General features: G+C 41.9%; 1 protein-coding gene across 2 annotated transcripts in view; it reads left to right on the top strand.

The window, feature by feature from the left end:
* Positions 1 to 864: 864 nt before the first annotated feature.
* Positions 865 to 24,487, top strand: part of IL1RL1 (interleukin 1 receptor like 1) — a 37,452-nt gene continuing 13,829 nt past the window's right edge. Inside the window, exons 1-5 of one of the 2 annotated variants that reach the window (XM_043603060.1) lie at positions 865 to 1,561; positions 19,885 to 20,094; positions 20,625 to 20,835; positions 21,868 to 22,042; positions 22,158 to 22,320. In XM_043603060.1, the coding sequence (XP_043458995.1) occupies positions 20,034 to 20,094; positions 20,625 to 20,835; positions 21,868 to 22,042; positions 22,158 to 22,320 (610 nt within the window). In that variant the 5' untranslated portion in view covers positions 865 to 1,561; positions 19,885 to 20,033. Of the gene's footprint in view, positions 1,562 to 16,834; positions 18,836 to 19,884; positions 20,095 to 20,624; positions 20,836 to 21,867; positions 22,043 to 22,157; positions 22,321 to 24,487 lie in introns of those variants that run through there. The other variant, XM_043603061.1, reaches the window with a different exon arrangement.

The following is a 24,487-nucleotide window of genomic DNA, read 5'->3' as shown; positions in this document are numbered from 1 at the left end:
AAATGACTTGGTCTCTTGATAACCTACCCTACTTTTAAGAAATATTCAGGTCGTTGTAAATTTCTAATTTAAGCTCAAAATTTTCAGATTTGTAAAATACTACATTCCCCCCCCCCCACACCTTAATTTTTTTCATAAAGCTTAAGTTCCTTGAGGTCAGAAATGAGTCTTATATTTCTCTTACATCTCTCACAGTGCCTGCCAGCCTGTTGGGTGCATCAATAAGTATGGGTAAGTTTCTTTGAGGCTATTTTTCCCAGTTTTCTAACAGTGGAGAAGAAATGATAGATGACCTCCTGGAAAAGCATGTTCCACATAAATATCATGCAACATGTAATTAGATTTTGCTGTCAATTTTCATCTTTTATGTACAGTGACATAAAAGGAGAAACTGGCTGTCTTGGTGCAGTTGGGGTCTTGAAGCAACCATGAAAAAAATAAACAAATTTTGAAGTGTGCGCGTGTGTGTGTGTGTGTGTGTGTGTGTGTTTAGTACAATTGTGATGGGCACAATAGGTTGAGCATATGGCAGGGCAGAAAGCCATCGGTATCCATTAATATGGCTGACCCCTTGCACAGATTATTCATTTAATATTGATAACAACACCCTTATCACAAAAGATGTAGAGAGATTGAGGAAGTTGCCCAAAGTCACGTTGTTGGTAAGAGGAAAACCAGAATTTATCTAAAACTCATGCTCTCTCTACTGTATTAGAGAACTCTTTAACAGATGGTACATCCTGATTGTTTGAAAGTCACCGACATCTTGAAAACAAAATCATGGAAGTGATTGAAGCTGGTTCATCCAGAATTCTAATAACTGTAATATGTATTCACAGATTTGTATTACAACCATCTGAGACATGCCATTTGGTGGTAAATGGAAAAAGTCCAGGTACAGAAGCTTTGCATTTTTCTGGCTTTTCCTTGTACTGCCTGTTGCCTTGGGTAAGGTAACTGTCAGCCTCCCGGAGTCTCTGATAAGGCTCTGAAGAGTGTAGGGATTGCATGTGCAAAATCCCTGCACACAGAGCCTGGTGCACACTTAAGCACCCGATATGTATTGGAGTTTTCAAACCATTGACACTGAGGCACCAGCACTAAAACTTGCTGCAGGAATATGCATCCTTGAATTTGGAGCTGCAGCTTTCAGGAAGTTACAGCTGCCAACCCACTCTCCAGGCAATGAATGACAGGCCACCTACATGGAGTCAGGGAGGTTTTGCTGAGAAAGTCACCCACAGGGGAAGCAAAGTCTACTTAAGGTGAAATGTAACCATCTATGGAGATAACGAAACATTGGGAGGGTAGAATCATCAGAGATCTTTGAAATAGACAATGTGAAAACTGCAGTCCCCATTTGTGAACAGCACAGTTCATCAGTTTCAGCTTATCAGTAATGTGGTTCTTGTGTCTTCACTGATAAAGAAAATGGCAAGTTTTTAAAGAAAAGTGGCTATTGTATTTAGCAGAGGTCTATTAGAGAAATTGGCGTTCAGGGTTAATAAACTCTGTTGGTAGAAAGTTGGGGAAGAAAGAGCTCAAGTACGACTTCCTGACGGTAAGTTCCCTTGTTTGTTTGTTTTTCTTTTTAATACTTTTATCTCAAAGGGAATGGAATTTTAAAGCAAAATCCAGGTTAAAAATAATAGTTGCCATCCATTTTTTGTTTATGAAAAAAGAGCAGTATTACCAATGGGAAAATCTCGTTACAGATTGATGGGTCTTTTGTAGTCTGGTTTGTACAGTATGGGACTCTAGCCTCCTGTGTTGGAAAATATCTGGTGGAGGTTGGGAAAGCAAGGGGCCTTGCATTGTACATGCAGAGTGCATGTATTCCAACTATTCTTCCTGGAGTCCACGAAAATACAGATGTGGAATCTCAGATGGTGACGGGAGAAAGGACTCAGGAAGTTAGGAGCCTCAGGACAGTAGGGGAAAGGAAGAGGCATGCCATATGGGAAGTCAGCCATCAGGGAGAAGGAAACACAGGATGGAAAGCAAGTGGTGGGTGTGAGGAGAAGGGCTGAGGTGAATAACTGGTTCAAGGTCACATGTGTCATTGGTGCCTGCTTTGAACCTCTGCTTGATGCCTCTGTTCTCTTTCTCTCTGGAGGCTGCCCAACAAAGTGTGCAGGTCCAAATATGGCAGAGCTGGCCCCCAAAGCCCTCCCTACCCAATGAGCGTCAGATTTCCCAATAATTTCTTCCAAGAGCAGAGACAAGGGAGGGGTGCTTGCCAGTAGCTGCGATGGTTCTTTTATCAGCACTCAAGGCCAAACTGACCGTGTGTCATTGTCCCCCAAGTATCAATATGAACATTGTTATCCAATGTCTGTTATTCTGTGTCAAGTATTTGAGACAGAAAACTTTGGAATTGTGCAGAGTTGCTTTTATGGTATTTATTTAATTTTATTTATTTGGGAGAGAGAGAGAGAGAACGAGCAGGGAGGGGCAAGGGGAGAGGGAGAGAGAGAATCTCAAGCAGACTCCATGCCCAGCATGGAGCCCAATGTGGGGCTTGATCCCATGACCCTGTGATCATGAGCTGAGCAGAGATCAAGAGTCAGGCTTAACCGACTGAGCCACCCAGGTGCCCCCGTGCAGAATTGCATTTAATCCCTGCTCTTACACTTATGTGATCCACGACTCCAAGCAATTTATCTAACCTCTTTAATTCTTGTATTCTTTACCTACAAAACCCACATGGTAATGCTAATGCCAGATTCCAAGGGTGGTTTCTAAAGATTAAATGGATGCAGAGTACTTAGTTCAGTACCTAGCCGATAGTAAATGCTGAGTAATGTCAGCCCTCCTCATCGTCATTATTTTTTTCCTTTCCCGCTCCGGGAACTATTATCTCTGTGCCCTGCAGACGGGGTGCCAGGGATGCTGATTTGAACTTTACAGAATCCCCAGCAAGACATCGGGTTCTCTCTATTCTTGAACAGGTTGTTTAGATGAGGTGATTGGTCCCAAAGTAGTTTCCTACCGGACGTGTCTACATTTGGAGACAAGGACCAATAGCTTAAGGGGATGTGGGTAGCAGATACCTGCTTCTCCAGGAGGTGAGCTCTTCATCTATGTCCTTCGAAATACTCATCATATGATTGTGAGGGTCTGTCTTTTTCTGCTCACCCCTCCACACTTCCCAGTTTCCTATAATTGCAGAAACAGAAAACTTCAAAGGAGCGAGTCTCCAAAGTTTTAGGCAACATTACTATGCAAGGGCAAATGCACTGTAGTGGGCAGGTGCAATGCAGGAGTGTCCCAACAGTTGTGAGGCTGAAATCGTGTGAGTATAGCACACGTGCGTAGAAGTGCATGCACGTGGCAGGGTCATAGTTCAGGAGGAAGGGAAAGATCCCTCTGGTCTGGAACAAAACTCTAACAGCCACCAAGTCCAGTTTCCAGAAAGAAGAAGGGAAAGGGCCAGGCAGGTTGTCTGGATTCTAAATAGGGGTCTTAAATTTTTTTTTAATTTTATTGTGCTAAAAATCCTTAACATGAGACTTAATGGTTTAACAAACTTTTAAGTGTACAATCCGGAATAGTTAACTATATGCACAATATTATACAACAGATCTCTAGAAATTAGTCATCTTACTTAACTGAAACTTTATGCCTGTTGATTACCAACCTCCCCTTTCCCCCTCCCCTGAGGCCCAGGAAACCACCATTCCATTCTTTTATTCAATGTATTTGACTACACATAAGTGGGACCATGTAATATGTGTTCTTCTGTGACTGGTTTATTTCACTTAGCGTAATATCCTCAGGGTCCGGGCTGAATATTATTCCATTGTATGTCTATACTACACTTTCTTTACCCATTCATCTCTCCGTAGCCTTATGTTGTTTCCACATCCTGGCTATTATGAATAGTGCTGCAATGAACATGGGACAGATAATATTTCTTTGAGATCCCAATAAATTCCCAGAAGTGGGATTGTTGGATCACTATTTCTATTTCCCAGTGTTAACTTTTTCAGGAACCTTTATGTTATCCTTAGCAACTGTACCATTTTGCACTCCCACCAATAGTGTACAAGGGTTCTAGTTTCTACACATGCTTTCCAGCACTTATCTTTTGTTTCTTTGATAATAGCCATCCTGACAGGTGGGAGGTGTTATCTCATTGTGGTTTTGGTTTATATTTCCCTGATGATGAGTGATATTGAACATCTTTCATGTACCTGTTAGCCATTTGTATGTCTTCTTTGGATAAATGTCTATTCAAGTCATTAGCCCATGTTTTAATGGATGGTTCTTCTCCTTCTCCTTCTCTTCCTCCTCCTTCTTCTTCTTCTTCTTCTTCTTCTTCTTCTTCTGCTATTGAATTGTAAAAGTCCCTTATATATTTTGGAAATCAATTCTTTACCAGATGGGTGGTATGCAAATGTTCTCTTCCATTTCATAGATTGCCATTTCACTTTGTTGATTGTTTCCTGTGTTTTGCAGAAGTTTCTAGTGTGATGTAGTTCCACTATTTTTCTCTTGCTTTCTGTCAATTTCTCTGTGCTTTTGGTGTCATATCCATGAAATCGTTGCCAAGGCTAATGTCATGAAGCTTTTCCCTATATTTTCTTTTATGAGTTTTACTGAAGACTGGGTGCAGACTCAGGGGAGATTAGAGATGTGGGGTGACGAAGGGGACCTGGGTAAGGGGTGGGGAGGCTCTTTCCTGTCTGAGACACAATTGGTTTTTTTTTTAGCACACTTGTAATAACAGAGCAGTAGCAGCAATAACTATATACTGAGAGTCTGCTCTGTGCAGAACCCTGAGCCAAGTGCTCTCCATATACCATATCCTGTTGACCTTAGGATAATTTGTGAAGTAGGGGTGAAACCCGGCTCTAGCCGATTCAAACCCTGTGCATTCAACTCCTATGCCACACCAATGCTGCTGAGAGCGCAGGCTCACCGCAACAAGACTATGAGCATGAAAAGGGTTGGGTTGAGTCTCTGGGACTGGATCTGGAGCCACATGTTGCTTCAAGACCCCAACTGCACCAAGACAGCCAGTTTCTCCTTTTATGTCACTGTACATAAAAGATGAGAATACAAATTCGGGAGATGTCAGAGTGTAGATGAAATGAAGTCCGTGAGACTAATAAATGAGATCCTCAAGAGGGAAAGTGGACAGGCCATGAGGGCACAAAAGAACAACTTCTTAGTTTCACCATAAAATTTCCCTAAAAGACAAATTTTACTCTCTCTGCAAAGTACTGGAGAAGGGTTGAGACTTCAGCATAAGTTAAAATAAGTTTTTAACTTCAAACCCTTGGTCTCTTCTTTCTTTTTCTTGTTTGGTTTGTTCACTTGATTGTTTTGTAAATGTCTTGATAGAATCTGAATCCACTCTGGGAACATGGCCTTACTTGTTTCTTTAAATTTCAACTCGTTAATAAATAGGTAAGATTGTGACGGCATTCTGCTATTGTCATTGTCTCTGATTACCCCCATGTCCTTGCCAGGTGGAAGGGGACAGTGCCCTGATGGAAAAACATAATAAAGACAGTGTCCATAACATTGTAACTGAGATTTAAACCAGTCCTTATACCTCATTCCCTTGGTAGATGGATAACTTTGAATTTCAACAACTGCTGACCCTAAGACCGTTTATGTCTTTTGACTTAACGTGATTAAAGTATGAATATTAGATGCCTGTTTGAGCCCACCGTAAGATGGCAACGGAGACTTCCCTACACATTCCTTTCAGAAGCCTTGTAGTTAAGGAGATGAAGGGACTGAGGGGTTGAGTCACTGTGCACGGGAACCTCCACACTGTTGGCTCACTGCGCGCAACTGAGAATCCCAGGATGGGGACTTATCCCTGAGGAAAGAAAATGAGATGATGGGAATTCATCTGAGGTTGCTGGTCCCTCTCCCTGCTCCTCATATTCTCTGCCCACTCCCAGGGCCAACCAGCACTTTCTGAAGCCCTCTTCACCCTGCATCCTTAGTTGGCCAGAAAGTTTTCAGCCACTTCCTGCTGGAAGCTTGACTAATTATACACTGGTAGCTGATGTCTTCAACTCACCATCTGAGCAGTAACCTTAAATGCTAAAAGAAAAAAAAATCACTCTTTTTTTTTTTTAATTTTTTTTTCAACGTTTATTTATTTTTGGGACAGAGAGAGACAGAGCATGAACGGGGGAGGGGCAGAGAGAGAGGGAGACACAGAATCGGAAACAGGCTCCAGGCTCTGAGCCATCAGCCCAGAGCCTGACGCGGGGCTCAAACTCACGGACTGCAAGATCGTGACCTGGCTGAAGTCGGACGCTTAACCGACTGCACCACCCAGGCGCCCCAAAAAAATCATTCTCTTGAATAAGATGCTCTCTCTATCTCTCTCTCTCTATCTCTCTCAAATAAAACAAATTTTTAATTAAAACTTGTTATCCAAGTTTTCTGGGGATTCACTACTCTGTAGGAATGATAAGCAAAGAGATAAAGACAAAGCGTTCAGTTGTGAATTCTCTCATGTTGTTTTGTCTCCTTGTGCAGAGTTCTGGTAGATTCTGGGCCGGAATGTTCAAATGTACTTTCTCTTCATTTTGATTTTTTTGAGCATTGTTTCCTGGAAATTTAAGCATGCCCCTGTCCCACCAACAAGTCTCTGTTAGATCACTGCCTACATAAATACCAACTTTTAAAAGACATCAGAGAAACTACCTTTCAAAAGATAAAACAGAAGATTAATGTTTTCAAAATGTGATCTATATTAAGCTTCATAAAATAAAATTTATTTTGAAATAAATCATCACGAACAAATAAATGATCTTAGAATGGGTTTGCCGCCTGTTGTTGTGAGGGAGTATTTTGAGCAAATTGGAGGTTGAAGTCAAACATGACTCCTTTGGCTTTTCTTTTTTTTTTTTCTCTCTCTCTCTTTTGGTGTATGTGTGTTTCCGCTTAAACTCTCCTTTCTTTTTTTTTTTTTTAATGTTTATTATTTTTTAAGAAAGACAGAGAGTGTGTGGGGAAGAGGAAAAGTGAGAAAGAGAGAGAGAATCTCAAGCAGACGCCACACTATCAGTGCAGAGCCTGATGTGGGGCTAGAACTCACGAACTGTTAAGATCGTGACCTGAGCCAAAATCAAGAGCCAGACACTGAACCGACTGAGCCACCCAGGCGCCCCTTCCCTTCTTTCAATCTGTCAGCGTGGTCTGTGCCCCTGGCCTCTGAGCCAAACGCAGGGCTCATTCACCCACCTCCTATTTCTACTTCCACCTTTATAATTGAAAGCACCCTTAAGTATGACGTCCTTAAAACCAAAAGGATTCAATTCAGTAACAATCTAGTTGGAGAGGAAATGAATCCTCAGCATACCTAACAAGGTTTGTTCATTTGTTCATTCAAAAGCTACGTATTGATATTTGATTCATTCAAAAGCTACTCTGGGATAGGTAAGGGAACAAAACAGAAAATACACATATGTGATGCCCAAGTCCGGTATCTAGTGTGTTAGAAGGTAATAAAAGCCACGGGAAAAAAATAGAGCAGAATAAGGAGGTTGGGAGTGCAAAGGGCAGATCTCATTAAGGAGAAAATGCGGGAATGAGCCGGAGAGATGTCTGGCAGAAGGGAATCTAGGATAGAGTCTCAAGCTGGTGCAAAGGCTCAGAAGGGGAGGCAAGTATGGAGCGTTTGAGGAAGAGGGAGGGCAAAGGTGTTCATGGAGTGGAATGAGGGCAAGAAAACACAGAATAACCTGAATCAAAGAAGTGTGAAGGGTGGCAGACCGTGGAGGGCCTTTTTGTCCATTACAAAGAATTTGGCTTTCACTGAGTGAAAGGGGAGGTTTGAGGAGTGATTAAAAGGTTCATGATGATTTCTGCTCTGAAAGTAGATTATAAGAGGCAAGGGAAGGACCAAAGAGAGGACTCTGGAGGTGATTGCAGTAGTCCAGGCAAGAGACAGAGGTGACCCAGACCACCAGTGAGGGCCAGGACAAGGGGTCATGTGGTTGGGCCCTGAATATATCTGGAAAATAGACTCAGCAGGATTCACTGATGGATTGGAGAGAATGTGCTGGAGAAAACGAGGCATAAGGAGACCTCCAGGGATTCTCATCTGTGCAGCTGTAAAGATGGAGTTACCATCAACTAAGATGATAAGGGTTATCGGAAGAGCAGGTTTTGGTGGGAAGAGCAGGAATTCAAAGTTGACTGGTTAATTTTGAGACGTCGAGGACCCAGAGTGGAGGTGTCGAATCTGCAGTGAATACCTGAGTCTGAAGTTCAGGGGGAAAGTCTGAACAACAGGTTTGCCAGTGTATGATCAGTGTATAGGCGATGGTCAGAACAAGGAAACTGTTGGGGGAGCTCATTGAGAGGATATGACTGCTGGTTGACACTCAGCCTGGGAACTGAGGCTCCTCACCCCCTCCACTTTCCTTGGAATATGGGTTCTGCTAGTCTTATCCATGACCAGAGGCTGCTCCAAGGACATGCACTTGAGAGAGCTATGTGGTGTTGAGACCATCTGGACAGTGTACATGGCTGAAGCCAGTCAAATCCTTTAGACAAACTCTTCAGATTTGGCAGGCAGGTACAGAGATCTATGTGTCCTGTTGCTACCCAAGATAAACTCCATAATGAAGTTCCCTTGCTCATTAAAACTGCCAACTTCCACCTACCTTTCTGGAGTAGCCTGCCTCTTTCTTCAGCCTCTCCCTGTCCTCCATGTACCGGGTCTGGTTTCAGATTATACCTGGGAAGTACCTGGGAACCAACAGAATCTGGACGGCATACGTGGGGAATGAATGCAGGTAGAGAAGAAGAGACACCCAAGGACTAAACCATGAGGTGTGGCGGCGGGGGGGGGGGGGGGGGGGCGGGGGGGATATGAAGGAGCAGCCAGTGAGGGACCTGCAGGAAAATGAAGGAGAAGTTGCTTGCCTGTGACAGAGATTCCTTCAAGGGAAGGTCAAGACTGAGGATTGACACTGGCTTTAGCAAGGACATGGGGGTAATCAGAGACAATGACAATAGCAGAATGCCGTCACAATCTTACCTATTTATTAACGAGTTGAAATTTAAAGAAACAAGTAAGGCCGTGTTCCCAGAGTGGATTCAGATTCTATCAAGACATTTACAAAACAATCAAGTGAACAAACCAAACAAGAAAAAGAAAGAAGAGACCAAGGGTTTGAAGTTAAAAACTTATTTTAACTTATGCTGAAGTCTCAACCCTTCTCCAGTACTTTGCAGAGAGAGTAAAATTTGTCTTTTAGGGAAATTTTATGGTGAAACTAAGAAGTTGTTCTTTTGTGCCCTCATGGCCTGTCCACTTTCCCTCTTGAGGATCTCATTTATTAGTCTCACGGACTTCATTTCATCTACACTCTGACATCTCCCGAATTTGTATTCTTAGCCTGAATGTGTTTCCTGAACTTCAGAAGCAAGTACCCCACCGTTGACTAGACATCCCCAGTTGTATGTCTAATAAGTATGTCAAGCTGATTATGCCTCACACGGAGCTGATCTTACTCCCAAACCTGTTCCACTTGCGGTCTCCCCATCTCAGCGAATAGCAACCCCTTTGTCCATCTGCTCAGGCCAAACCTTGGCGTCACTTTGGCTCCTCTCTTTCTCTCACATCCCAGAGCCTATCCATCAAGAAATCCTGTCAGCAATACGTCAACATGTATCCAGACTCCAACCTTGTCTCACGGCCTACCCTCCCATCTCCCTCTCTCCTGGACGACCACATAGCCTCCTGACTTGTTCTTCTCCTCCATCCCTGGTCCTCCTTAAGGGCATTTCCTCAACACCCAGGTCATTCCTTGGCTTGAAATCCTCTAATGGTTTCCATTATCCTACTGAGTAAAAATCAAAGTGCTTACGGTGACTCACGGAGCCTTGCAGCATTTTGTCACCAGACCTCTCTGACCTCAGCTCCTATTTTTCTGCCATTTCTAGCATGGCTCAAGCCACGTGGTTCTCTGCTGCTCCTCAGACACACCAGGCCTGCTCAGCCTCAGGACCTCCGCACTGCCTGCCCTTCTGCCTGGGCTCTGCTTCGGCTGTTTATCAAATGTGCCCTTCCTGATTGGCCTTCCCAGGACCACCCCCACCCCACCACCTGCAACTGCATTTCTCCAACTCTCTTTCCCTCCCTCCTCTGCTTTTTTTTTTCTGCCTTATTGTAACACCACCTAAAATGTTTTATAAATATTCTTTACCTATTTGTGTTGTTTACGGTCTGTCTTCTCTGCTAGAATGTGAATTCCACGTGGGCAGGTCTTTTTGTCTGTCTTTATTCTGTTTGGTGCATTGCTACACCCCCAGTATCTGAAGCAGTGATCGACACCTAAGAGGCACACTAGAGGTCTGGGTTCAGGATTTTGCTCTTAAAAGCTCTGTTGACGCAGAATAGGTGTGCACAACCATGGTAATTACTAAAACACTGAAATCTTTCCTTATTGGTGAAACCTCAGCTCCCCCACCCCAAACCCTCCACTGTGCTCCCCTGTGACCTCCTCATAATCCAGAAACCACAGGATTAAGCCCAGCTCCTTTGCAGTGGCCGGTGTCCTTGTAACTGGTCAGTGCCTACATGATGCTACTTTCATCAAATATTTCAAGCATCACCTTCACTCACACCCAAGAAACTACACAAAAGCCTACCTAGCTGGTTGCTTATAACCTTAGCCAGAAAATTTCTGAAATGAATTCAGAGAGGAAACTTATCTGGGTTTTTTTGGAAAAAGACCACAGAACTTGCTCTGGATGATTCATTCTTGGAATCATTCTCAAAGAAAAAACCAAAACAAAACAAAACAAAAACAAAAAGAAAACATAACCGATTTTCTCTAGAGATCATTTATTATGGGAGGTTTGATGACTAAATATGGGTAAGACCTCCAGAGGCGATTTCTCATGGTATACTGGAAATGAATCTGGGTCTCTTGATTTCAGCACAGTGCTTCTCCTATTACATACTTGGGAGACTATGACTTCATTTTGTCTTAAAATACTGGGAAATAACTAACACTCAATTAAAACCATAGATCTCAAACATTGAATAAGATTTGATGGTAATATTCACTGATGTAATCACCATCCCAAACACCACCGGAAGCATTTCTTCTTCTCAGAAGTTTCCTCCACACTTTTTACCCACCAATTTCTCACAATCTCAAACACATGCTTCATGATTCCTAGTCTAAGTTAATTAGCCTGCCATTGGGCTTCGTAGACGCATAATATGCAATATGTACTCTTCCATGTTTAGTTTCTTCTGCTTGGTGTAATTTGGGGGGGGGGGCAGGGCTTTAAACTTCCTGAACATGATCTTTTTGAGATTCATCATGGTATTGTACCAATAATTCTCTTCTTTCTCATTACCTTTTCTTTATCCATTCTTCTGGTTGGTAGACATTTGAATCGTCTTGTTTTTGGTACATGAATATGGCGTCCATAAACACTCTTTTGTAAGTGTTTTGTGGACACGTGCTTTTAATTCTCTTGGGACAAGACTAAGAGTGGAATTGCTAAGTCACAGAGTAGATGTTCCTTAATTTTATGCTTTGTTTGTCAACTCATTGAGATATAAATGTACGTGCAATAAAAAGAATACATTTTAAGTGTAAAGTTCAGTTAGCTTTGACAGATGTATACCTTATGAGATCATCATCAGTTCAGATATCATCCCATAAATTTCTGTTATTCTGCTTTACAGTTAATTGGCCCCCGCATCTCCCATCCCAGGTAATCACTAATTAACCTTTGCCACTTTAGAGCATTATAGAAATGAAATCATAGAGTGTGTACTCATTTACTCCTGGCTTTTTCACTCAGCCTAATGTTTCTTAAATCCACTCATAGTGTTCTTTCTTTCTTTTTTTTTTATTGCTGAGTAGCTTTCTATCATGAGTGTAAAATAGTGTCTCCATTCACGTGTTACTGGTCATTGCGATTCTATGAACATCTGTGTATAAGTTTTTGTGGCCATAGGTTTTTATTTCCTTTGGGTAAATCCTTAGGAGATGAATTTCTGGGTCATATGGTAAGCAGTTACCAGAAGCTTCCAAACTATCTTCCGAAGCCATTTATCATTTGACACTCCCACCAGTGATATATGGGAGTTCTGGTTGCACCATATCCTTGCCAACACTTGAAATCCTCAGTCTTTGCAATGTCATGAGATGGATTATCATTGTAGCTTCAATTATTTAGTTTTCTCTTTTTTTAATGTGTGTTTTGGCCATCAGTGTATTTTGTGAAATCTCAATTTGAGTCTCTTTCTCACTCATTTTTTAATTGGGCTATTTTGTCGCCTTTATAAATGATAGATACAAGCCCTCCATCAGCCATATAAGTTGTATCTTGTCTGCATGTGGCTTGGTCTATTCAAATTATAATGATGTCCTTCGAAGAACAGGGGCTCTTATTTTGGTACATTCTGTTATTTATTCTTCTTTCATGATTAGTGATTTTTGTATCTAGTCTAAGAAATATTTGTCCTACTCCAATAGGAAAATTATGAAGATTTTCGACTATGCAATTTCCACAAATATGATTGATTGTGATTTTATTTTTATGTATATTGTGAGGTAAAGATCTTCCATCCATACAGATAGCCAGTTTTTCCATCATCGTCTGTTGAAAACCATGCTTTCCTATAGATTTATGTTGGTGCTTTTATCAAAAATCAATTTCTAGGGGCGCCTGGGTGGTGCAGTCGGTTAAGTGTCCGACTTCAGCCAGGTCACGATTTTGCGGTCCGTGAGTTCGAGCCCCGCGTTGGGCTCTGGGCTGATGGCTCAGAGCCTGGAGTCTGTTTCCGATTCTGTGTCTCCCTCTCTCTCTGCCCCTCCCCCATTCATGCTCTGTCTCTCTCTGTCCCCCCAAAAATAAATAAACGTTGAAAAAAAATTAAGAAAAATCAATTTCTATATGTTTAAGTCTATTTCTGGACTCCTTTTTTTTCTGATCCTTTGATCTATATGTCCATCTTTATGCCATTACAACACTGTTTCCATTATTACAGCTTTATATGAAGTCTTAAAGTCAGGTTATATAAGTTCTCCAACTTATGCCTGCTGGCTAGTTTTCATATGGCCGGCACCTCTGTTTCTCTCTCCTGTGTGTCCTCAGCCCACAGAGTTCCTTCTGGCTTACAAGATGCTCACTCTCTTCTTGCCCCAGGAGTTCTCATGGGATAGTCCAAGAGTGACTAAGGCCTCACCTTACTGTGAGATAAAATAGAAAAGCCAGAGTTTCAAGGAAGAGATGTAAAAATATGGCAGAAAGGACATTGCTCCTATTCAGATTTGTATACACACCTCTCCTTTCCAGACAAACATTTTCAAATATCTACTTGGCGCTGGGTGCTATGCCAGGCATGTGAGCTATGTCAGTGGGAAAAACTCACAAAAAATCTCTCCGTTTCTGGAGCTCATATCCTAGTGGTGGGAAACAGAATACAAACAGGGAACACAATTCATAGGTAGAAAATTAAACGTTGACGGGTGCCCTAGTAAAACGGCCAGAGCTGGGTGAGAAAATAGGGAATACGTGTGTGGGGGGGGGGGGGGGCGGGGGGTGTGAATATCGCAATTTAAAATTGATTGATCAGATACTCAAATGAATGCTTTGACACCAATGTCCAGAACTGCACCATTCACGATAGTCAAAGGCAGAAGCAACCCAAATGTCCATGAATGCATAGCTGGATAAACAAATTGTGGGATATTCACACAATGGAACATCACTCAACCACTAAAAGGAACATAGTACCGACACGTGCTTCAACGTAGATGAACCTTGAATACACTATGCTACATGAGAGAAGCCAGACATCAAAGGTACTTACTAGATGATTCCATTTATATGGAATATCCAGAAGGGGGAAATCCAGAGAGGCAGAAAACAAACTGGTGGTTGCTAGAAGCCGGAGAAGGAGTAATTACTAATGGGAGTGAGAGTTTGTCTGGAGTGATGAAAATATTTGGGAACTAGACAGAGGTGGTGGTTCACAGCATCACGAATACACTAAATGCTACTGAATTGTCATTTTAGACCGATTAATTTTATGTAACGTGAATTTAAGCTCAATTAAAAAAAAAAGCTATTCAGAAGCAAAGAAAAAGAGAACACTGAGCAGTCAGGGTAAGGCTTTTCGAGAAGTTACCAGAGGAGCACTGACTTGGAGAAGATGAGCAAGTTAGCCTGGTGGGTAACTGGAGGACACAGGGTTGGAAAGGAGGAACTGGGGAGGTGATAGGTGGCCCCAGGTTGTGTGGGACCTCAGAGCTGCTGCGAGGGCATCAGCTCTTCCTTTGGGTGGGGAAGGACTAGATGATCTGCCTTGGGTTTTAACAGAATCTCTGGACCCCTATATTAGGAACAGTCTGAAGAGGGGCACCAGTGGGAGTAGGGGGAACTGACAGAAGCCATCATTAAAGCCCAGGCACGAGGTGGTGGTGGCTAGGGAGAGGGAGGTGGCTAGGGAGATGAGGGGAGGTGCTGGCAGGTAGGATGTGTTTGAAAGTGAGACCCAGAGGGTGTCCTGGTGGATTGCAGGCCAAATGTGTGAGGAAAAGAAGAGTTAATTACACAGGGTGAGTTCTGGCTTGAGCAACTGGAGAGACGGAGTTGCCATCACTGAGGTGAAGAAGACTGAGGGAGAAAGTGCTTTTCTTAGGGGCGAGGCAGGGAAGGAGCACTGAGAGCTCCTAGAGTTTGAAGTGTGGCGAAGAAGAATCTGCCCAACGTGCCACGGTGGACGGTGTGCCCCCCAGAACCTTCTCCCAAGACCCAGGCCAGGCCACCCACCGCCACACAGGGTCTGCCTCTGTTGGTTGTAGGCCCTACAAACACCCCATTGGGAGAATGGGAGGAACGTGGCATCCTAAATCTCTCGAATAAAATGGGGGGAAGATTTCCTCTTTGCTTATTCCTGTGAGAATTACTGAGAACCTGACCCACTTGGATTCACATGCGTGTAACATGACAAAAATGTCCTGGCTTTTGACATGGTTTACAGTAAGACCATGGCCATTTCTGGAGTGTGAGACATACATCTTGATCTAATTATGACACCGGGCAAGACAAATGGAGAAGTCTTGCAAGGTATCTCTTAAGCTAGGCAGTATTTGAGTGCCACGGTCCAAATGCAAGTTGCTAGCTGTTACTCTGGAAATAAAGGTTTTTCTGGGCTTTGTTCATTTTTTATCAGAAATGTCAGAGAATTAGATTAGAAATAGGGACACGTGAGATTTCAAAACTATAACCCCAAATCAGATGAAAATTATGGCTAAACTAAAAAATCAGAAAGCAGTTATGGCCAATTTGGGTTAGATTAAATTTTAAAAATGGAGAGTAGTTCTGAGAAATCTTAAGAGGAAGAGGGTATCCACTACAGAAATAAGAAGACATTGAAAGATTTCTCCTTAACTTGGGGCGCCTGGGTGGCTCAGTCGGTTGAGCATCCGACTTCGGCTCACGGCATGATCTCACAGTTTATGAGTTTGAGCCCGGCATCGGGCTCTGTGCTGACAGCGTGGAGCCTGGGGCCCACTTCGAGTTCTGTGTCTCCCTTTCTCTCTGCCCCTCCCCTGTCATGCTGTCTCTCTCTCTCTCAAAAACAAATAATCACTAAAAAATAATAATAAAAAGAAAAGTTTCTTCTTAACTTGACAGAAACTTATGGGTGCCCCAAATTCTGGTTTTTAGAAGTCTTTGCCTTTCACATTTTGTCTTACTAAGTTGCTATGAAATACTATACTTTTATGTTGGATGGGGTCTTGGTGGTCAGAAGCCAAAGTGGCTTAGTGATTTATAAAGAAGAAACTTTCAGGAAATCAGACTAGGTTATTTTTGTTTAATAACCCAGTCATAATTATAAGAAAGAAAGCTTTACTGCTGTCTTCTTTCTCTTTTTTAGTTGACATTGAATAAAAAAAGAAAAAAAAAACCCCTTGGCTTTGAGGTTCAACAAATTTGGTTTTAACCCTAGCCACAAGTGGATGAGCTTGGTCTAATGATTTAACCAGTCTCAGCCATGGGTTTTATTTTAATCTGTAAAATTGGAAGGGCGTTGATGATAAGTGGCATGCTGTACTGTACTTTAGATGAAAGGACTTAATTTTTTTTAATTTCTAAAAAAAATTTTAATGTTTATTTATTTTTGAGAGACAGCGAGACAGAGTGTGAGCAGAGGAGGGACAGAGAGAGACAGAAGGAGACACAGAATCTGAAGCAGGCTCCAGGCTCTGAGCTGTCAGCACCGAGCCCGATGCGGGGCTTGAACTCATGAGCTGTGAGATCATGACCTGAACCAAAGGTGGACACCTAACCTACTTTGCCACCCCGGTGCCCCAGGACTTTACTGTTGAATGGATTAGTTGATTATCTTACAATAGTCGTTAGATTTTTACTAAATGCTTCTGTAAGTTTTCACGACTGTATTAAAATTCTAATTGAAACCTTTTTTTTTTTTTTAGGTTTATTTATTTTGAGAAAGAGACAGTGGGAGGGGCAGAGAGAGAGGGAGAGAGAGAATCCCAGGTAGGCTCCATGCTGCCAACACAGCCCTGAGGTGGGGCTCAAACTCACAAACTGCAAGATCATGACCTGAGCTGAAACCAAGAGTTGGATGCTTAACTGACTGAGCCACCAGGAGCCCCTAAACCTTATTTTGAACTAAGAAATCTTTAAAAATTTTTTTTTAATGTTTATTTATTTTTGAGAGACAGAGAGAACGAGAGTGAGAGAATACAAGCAGGGGAGGGACAGAGAGAGAGAGAGGGAGACGCAGAATCTAAAGCAGGTTCCAGGCTCTGAGCTGTCAGCGCAAAGCCCAATGTGGGGCTCGAACTCACCAACCGTGAGGTCATGACCTGAGCTGAAGTTGGACGCTCAACTGACTGAGCCACCCAGGTGCCCCTGAACTAAGAAATCTTATTTGAAACTAGGAAACCAATGCAAATGTGGTCTGGTCTCATGAAAAACGCCTACAGTTAATAAAATTTTTTGAATCATATATTAGTATGCAAAATAAAAGCTCATATTCATGTATAAGAACTTTCAAGTTCATGCTATTTTATGTACCAAAATGCTATCTGGAGTTTAACCACACCCTGGGCACTGTTCCAAGCCCACTTGCTCCTGATTCTGTGGTGTCAGTATGAAACTCATACGATCTTGATAATAAGAGTCTGGACAACTAAAAGGAGGGTAGAGATAAGCAGACCCAATTCCCCGAATTTACGTGAAACATCTCAGGGTGAATCTCCCAGCCGTGACAGGACTTTGCATTTCTTCCTCTCGGAGCACGTGGCCAATGTCCAAACTATGACTGTATCCCCAAGCAGGTAGGCAAGCCTGTGCAAGAGCTTTGCCAGCCACAGTGTGGGGTAAAGAAGACCTACTAGAACTCTTTGTTAGCAACACCTCCTCACCTTGCTCACCCACTGGCAGTGTGACCTAGTGGTTAGGTGTCTTTAAGGCCCACCTGCTTGGGTTCTGTGTCTTAGCAGCATGTGACTTGGCCAAGTTGCTTAACTCTTCTGTGCCTCGGTGTCCTTATCTGTAAATCAGGAATAGTAATAATAATAGCACCTGCCTTCTTGGGTGTTGTGACAGTGAAGGAGTTAACAAATGTTAAGTCACTTAGAACGGTATCTTGGCATAGAGCAAGTTCTAGAGAGAGCTCAACTATTGTTATGTTATGACACCGGTCTGCAGTTAATCCCTGAATGCTTCTGGGATGTGGTCGGTTTTAAAAGTGAGTTGAATTTACTCATAATAGAGCATTTCAGCTGCGTGTAGCTGAAATCTAATTTTGCAATTAACATTTGTTTTACATGGAACCCAAGGGTTGAAGGTTATGGTCTTCTTTATCAGGCCCCTTGAGGAGCCTTCTTACTCATAATTTATCTCTATGTCCCTGAACTCCTTAGAAAAACTTCCCTTTTCCATCCAAACTGAGATCCTTAGAGGGACTTACATGTGAGGAGCCCAGAAGCTGGAATCTGTTTTTGGATGAGTCTGGACCATAAGCAGAGCATTTACAAACCTCCATAAAGTCTGGCTTACTTCTCATTGCTTCCCCTCATTTGCTTTTGGAACTCTCTGCACCAAAGCTCTCCAAACTGGATGAGCATGCTTAGCTAATGTCTGCCAAATGAAGTGTCAAGGGATATTGGGAAAGGCAGACTTAAGGCTCCAAGATTTCAAGATCATTTAGAATCAACTGAGTAGTCCCAGGGCAACAGAAGCACGTGGGTGACTCAGTCCGTTAAGCCTCTGACTCTTGATTTCTGCTCACGTCCTGATCCCAAGGTTCATGATCTGGAGCCCCAGATCCGGCTTTGCCCTGACATCATGGAGTCTGCTTGGGATTCTCTGTCTCTGTCTCTGTCTCTGTCTCTGTCTCTCTGCCCCTTCCCTGCTCAAGCGCACGTGGTCTCTCTCTCAAAATAAATAAATTGGTTAAAAATATTATTAAGTCAATTAAAGACAAACATTACTTAGCTTGAGAAACTGATGCCAAACCAAGGGGAGATGATAGGATTACTTCCTCTAAAGGGATTACTCAATGTTGTCATTATGTTTAAATATTTATGTAACAAGGACAAACATTCTTGGTACATGATGCACCAGTATTTTTGAACAAGTCATGGATTTTGGCTAAAAAATCACATTTCATCGTGGGTGGAGTGAGGAATGGTAGGATGTCTTTGGCTGCTTCCCCTTCAAAATAAAAGAGAGAATTCATGCACCTGAGGACTCTTCAAGGAAGGAGCCAGAAGAGGTGGAAGCTGTTCTTAGCTCAGTCATTGACTTGGAGTCCCTTCCCTTCTGTCCTTCACTTTGGGTAAGCATCAATTACTTATCTAAAGTTTACAATAACAACTTTTCTATACACATAATAAGAAAAGATTGATGTTTACAGGAAATGTGCTTCCTTGAAGTATTGTATTAAGGGCTGTTGTGTCAGTTGATCTGTTGGTCAGTTTTTCCATTAGTTCAATTCCCTTCCCTGACTTTTTAAGAAAAAAACCACCTATTAAATGATTCCCTTGCTGGAAAGAAAAAAGAAAAGTATGTAATTATTTTGCACAGACCTTTGACTGTTCTTGAAATAACTTTGGTGAAGCTTGGGGACAAACTGAGGCAGGGGTGCATTTTTGAGGGTTTGGTGTAGACCTTAGGGCAATTACTTGATTAATGTTTTCCCTGTCACTTTCCTATAATTTTAACTGCTTTGTGATGACTCTTTGCATGTGTGCCTACAAGTGGGTCATGCCTGTGTGCAGGCAGGCCCCAGCCTGGGTGGAAATGTGTGGTTTTGTGTTACCACTTATAGTATTGTATTTTCTAGGGTCTGTGGAATTTTATAGTTTTTATTTGTTTCAAAAATGGAAACTAGGGGCGCCTGGGTGGCGCAGTCGGTTAAGCGTCTGACTTCAGCCAGGTCACGATCTCGCGGTCCGTGAGTTCGAGCTCCGAGTCAGGCTCTGGGCTGATGGCTCAGAGCCTGGAGCCTGTTTCCGATTCTGTGTCTCCCTCTCTCTCTGCCCCTCCCCCATTCATGCTCTGTCTCGCTCTGTCCCAAAAATAAATAAAAAAACGTTGAGAAAAAAATTTAAAAAAAAAATGGAAACTAGTTTTCTTTCCTCCTAATTCAGCTTCTTCCAGTACATTCTCATGATACTATGAAACAGCGTGACCCGTGTAAGGCCCACATTACCCTAAGGTTCAGTAGGAATAAGTGCAGTGTTTCATGCTTGAAACCCTGCTGTGATACATATTTATATCTAATAAATAGCTGTTGATTGATTAACTCACCTGGGGGGGTATTGAAATAGCAAAAATCTTGGCAATAAATACTTTGCTTGTGATTTTGTATGATTTATGTTTCAGTTGAGACAGTGAAACCGCTTTGCAGCTATAAATTTCAGGGGTCACCGTCTACCTCCTAAGACAGACCTTTACCATCACATGTCACGGATTCGCCTTGAATAATCTCAACAGTTAGTTACCAACACTTGCTCTGGATTGAAGAACTGACAATGCGACTTTGGGCCTTGGCACTTTCAACAATTCTGGTACATTCCACAGCAGCCAAGTTTAGTAAGTATTGCTCTTCAGTGAAAATTGTTAAAATCTTAAATTAAGTAATCCCCAAAACATTTGCCTTGTTTCACACCGCTTGTTCCTGGTTGCTCCAGTTGAATCAGAACCTGGAAAACTCGTTTATGCTCCTCGATCATTCTTTATTGCAAATCTAATGGGACAAATTCTTCAGAATACAGCATGCTTTTAGTTTTACGTATTTAAATACATCGAACTTTAACATGCTGCCTGCACGCGGCAGGTGCTGCAAGCATTTGCTGTCCCGCCGTAGGCTTTGTAGACGTAGATGTGGCTGCTTCTCCCCGGGGACCAGTGTGAGGGGGTTGAGCTCCAAGTTAATTCATTCGTCTGTGCTACCCATTAAAACCTTTCATAAAAGATCTTAATCATTTACTTGTTCTTTCTCAGTGAAAGTGTCACAAAGAATAGCCCACTTCTAAATTTCATCATAGAATATAGGAATTATAATGATTTAGATGATGATCACTTCAGGATCATATTGATGGTTTCTGTTTTGTTTTGGGCAGGCAAATCATCCTGGGGCCTGGAAAATGAGGCTTTAATCGTGAGATGTCCTAGGCAAGGACGATCTCGATACCCTGTGGATTGGTATTACTCAAAAACCAACAAATGTATCACTACCCAGAAAAGAAATCATGTACTTGCCTCAGGGGAACGTCTTAAGTTTCTCCCAGCCAAAGTCAACGATTCTGGAATTTATACTTGCATTATCAGAAGGTACCAGGCAGCCACCCATAATCTTTGGGCTTGCTCCCTTTTCTTTGATAGTTGATGGTCTGAGCTGTCCTCACTGTCCTTCCCTTTCTAGACCTTTCTGGAACAGTTGAATTTATAAAGCAATTTGAATAGAAGAGTCCTTCTAGGAACACCATTGGGTTGGGGTTTGGGTGATTATGAACTATATAGAGGCAGAATTGCAAGAATGAATTTGTAGCCCAATTAGGAAAAGACCTAGCTTGCCTAGTGACCAAGAGAACTGAGAGCAATCATTCACTTTGGTTGGAACAAACCAGAAAAAAGACCCAGTAATCTAGATGTTGAGCGTCAAAGAGGCCTATGGTGGGTGCCATAAGGCAGTTACTAGTCCCTTAAGCCTGAAAGGTAAGCTGAAAAGGGTTGTGTAAGATTGTGTGCCTGCAAATTACTTACCCTACATACATATTGTTAAATGTTTTGATCTTGGACCTGTGTTTGGTACATACAATATGTCAAATGAACTACATCGGAATGCAGGGTGTGTATGGTTGGCCACCTAGGTTCTGAGGTCAGACCAGTTTTCGTTTCAAATTCGTGTTCTGTCACTAGTTAGCTGTGTGATGCCAACAACTACTTCTCTGTCCGTCCCTCTGTTTCCTGATCTGTAGAATACACATGATAATATAGCACACTTCAAAGCATCTTATGAGAATAAATTGATATAGTGTTACCACCTTGAATGCTGCATAGTAAACTCTCAATAAACACTAACTATCTTTATAATATCCTGTTCTTGGCATGGCACCTGATAGAGTGTATAAAGAAATAGTGAGGGAAATATTCAGGGCTACCACAGAGGTTATGTTGGCTCTCAAATGCAACGCAAAACGTATTTAAAATTCTAGACTTCAATACATACTTTTAAATAAGGAAAGAACCATTGTACCTCAATTGTTTGAAGAACAAAAGTAGTATTCAGCAAAAGTTAGAATGGGATGAGGTTATTTCATAATGCTGAGTAACTTTTTAAAATCGTTTGACTTATTTTGGTAGCCCTACCTTCAATAAGACTGGCTATGTGAACGTCACCATATATAAAAAACAGCCAAATTGCAATATTCCAGATCATCTGATGTATTCAACAACACTTGGATCAGAAACAAATTCCAAAATATATTGTCCTACGATTGACTTGTACAATTGGACGGCACCTATTGAGTGGTTTAAGGTAAAAGGAAATTTGGGGGAGATAGATAAAATTACACAGGATAGCTGCAAGTGAAGAGTTACTGAAAATGGAAGGGAGGTTTTTGTTTTATTTTGTTTTGTTTTTTTAATTTCAGGATTGTAAAGCTCTTCAAGGACCAAGGTATCACACACACAAGACATTTTTGCTGATTGACGGTGCAACTAGCAAGGACACAGGTGATTATACATGTAAATTTATACACAGTGAAAATGGAGTCAATTATAGCGTGACAGCGACCAGATCACTCACAGTGAACGGTAAGCTACTGAATTTAACAAAATTGATTATTTAAAAAAATAATGTGGAGAAACTGTGCCCTTCTTGTTGATTTTCCTGTACTAAAGACCCCCTTATCTGCAGGGGTAATTCCAAAGCCCCCAGTGGATGCCTGAAACTAGGGATCGTACTGAAGAACCTCATATATACTATGTTTTTTCTCACACATACATACATACCTGTGATATGGTTTAATTTGTAAATCAGATGTGGCAAGAGATTAGCAACAATAAGTGGTCATAAAATAGAGCCATTACAATGATATACTGTAATAAAAGTTACCATAAATCTTGTCAAACTCAGCATATGATTTTTTTGTCTTTCCTTGTGAAGTTGAGAATTTTCACCTTTTCACTTAAAGGAAGTGCTTAATGCTTCTCTTTGACTTTTCTGAATTGCCACCATCATCGCTCTTGTGCTTCGGGGGTATTATTAAGTAATATAAAGCCCACTTGAACACAAGCAGTGTCATACCATGACAGCCAATCTCATAACCACGACAGCTACTAAGTGACTAATGGGCATGTGGCAGATATCATGTGGATCTGCTGGAAAAGGGACAATTCACTTCCTGGGTGGGACAGAGTGGGGCATTGTGAGATTTTCTCGTGATACTCAGCACAGTGAGCAAGCTAAAATTTATGCGTTGTTTATTTCTGGAATTTTCAATTTAAACCTTTTGGACAGAGGTGGACCATGGGTAACTGAAACCCTGAAAAGTGAACCCGGGGATACGGGGGAGCTACTATGCTTCATGGTCCCTAAGATGCCCTCCAGCTTCATGTTATCTTGCACATTCTCTACAATAGCACAAAGAGCTTTTCTAAATGCACGATCAAGATTTAAGAAATTTTAGGGGGAGATTATGTTACTAATCTAAAGCCAGACTGGTTCTCTCCTCTATGACTTCACTTTTCGAAAACAGCATGATCTGCATGCCAACTTAATAAACATTTTTGGTATGATAATACAAGTATTTGGAGAGCAAGATTAACTCTTCTTCTCCTAGTTTGTTGTCAGAGGCTCTGTAAATAGAAAAAAAATCTGTTTAATCTCTAATATAACTAACTAGATTAGAAGTGTAGAAGTGCTACAAAGGACTATAGAGATACTGCTGGGTGGTTTTTAATTGTCAACCTAAAATTGTTAGGAGGCAGTGAGTAAGCAAGAGTGTTTATCCGGGATCAAAGAATTGTAAATTTGAGGTACTCAGATTTGGGTAGAACCCACATAGTGTCCCACTAGGGAACAAAAGTCAGGGTTTTTAAAAAAATAATGTTTATTTATTTTTGAAAGAGACAGAGGCAGGATGCGAGCTGGGGAGGGGCAGAGAGAGAGGGAGAATCCGAAGGAGGCTTCAGGTTCTGAGCTGTCAGCACAGAACCTGATATGGGGCTCGAACTCACGAACCGTGAGATCATGACCTTGAGCTTACCCCACTGAGCCACTCAGGTGCCCCATAAAGTCAGGGGTTTTTAAAGCAAAGAGGGAATGCCTGTTATACATTGTTTACAAAGAATTTTGATGCATGTTGGCAGCAGAAGGCTGATCTTCACTGAATATCATTGGTTCCTAAGGCTATCACACAAGCAAAGTCTTTTATTGTACCAACTTGCAGATGTTTGGGCTTCCTCTTGGAATGTTTGTGGTTTAGTCAGGTTACACGTTCATGATTCCACCAGTAAGGACATGGGCCCGTCTCCTTAATGGCCTCCTGGCTCCATTTCAAAACCCCTTGACATAAGTGATGCCATTCCATTTCACATAATCCTGGTTTGCAATTTGTCCAACATTATCAATGACCTCAAGTAGCTAATTTGATCCTAAAAGCTGGTTTTCAAATGTTTAAGTCTATAAAAGTCTATTCAGAGGAAATCCCTCACAGTCAAGCATGTCAAATCTATAAGGAATCACGGTCTCTTTAGCATCACTTGATCTACAGATATAGGATGAAGTAGCACCAGTCAGTGTGGAAGCTTTCTCAGTGGAAAGCAATCGTGAAGACAAGGTCTGGAGGTTTTTGATGCTCTATCATATAAAATAAGCACCATCAGACCACATTGTTATTAGTGTCTCTCACTATTAAACACCAGATCATGGGGGTCCTTAATCACACGATCCTGAAATAAATGAGAATCAAGGAACGTC

This window comes from Prionailurus bengalensis, chromosome A3 (genome assembly GCF_016509475.1).
Source record: "Prionailurus bengalensis isolate Pbe53 chromosome A3, Fcat_Pben_1.1_paternal_pri, whole genome shotgun sequence".
Taxonomy (NCBI): Eukaryota; Metazoa; Chordata; class Mammalia; order Carnivora; family Felidae; genus Prionailurus; species Prionailurus bengalensis.
Note: the sequence above shows the minus strand (reverse complement) of the source record. Positions and strands in the feature narration are given on the sequence as shown.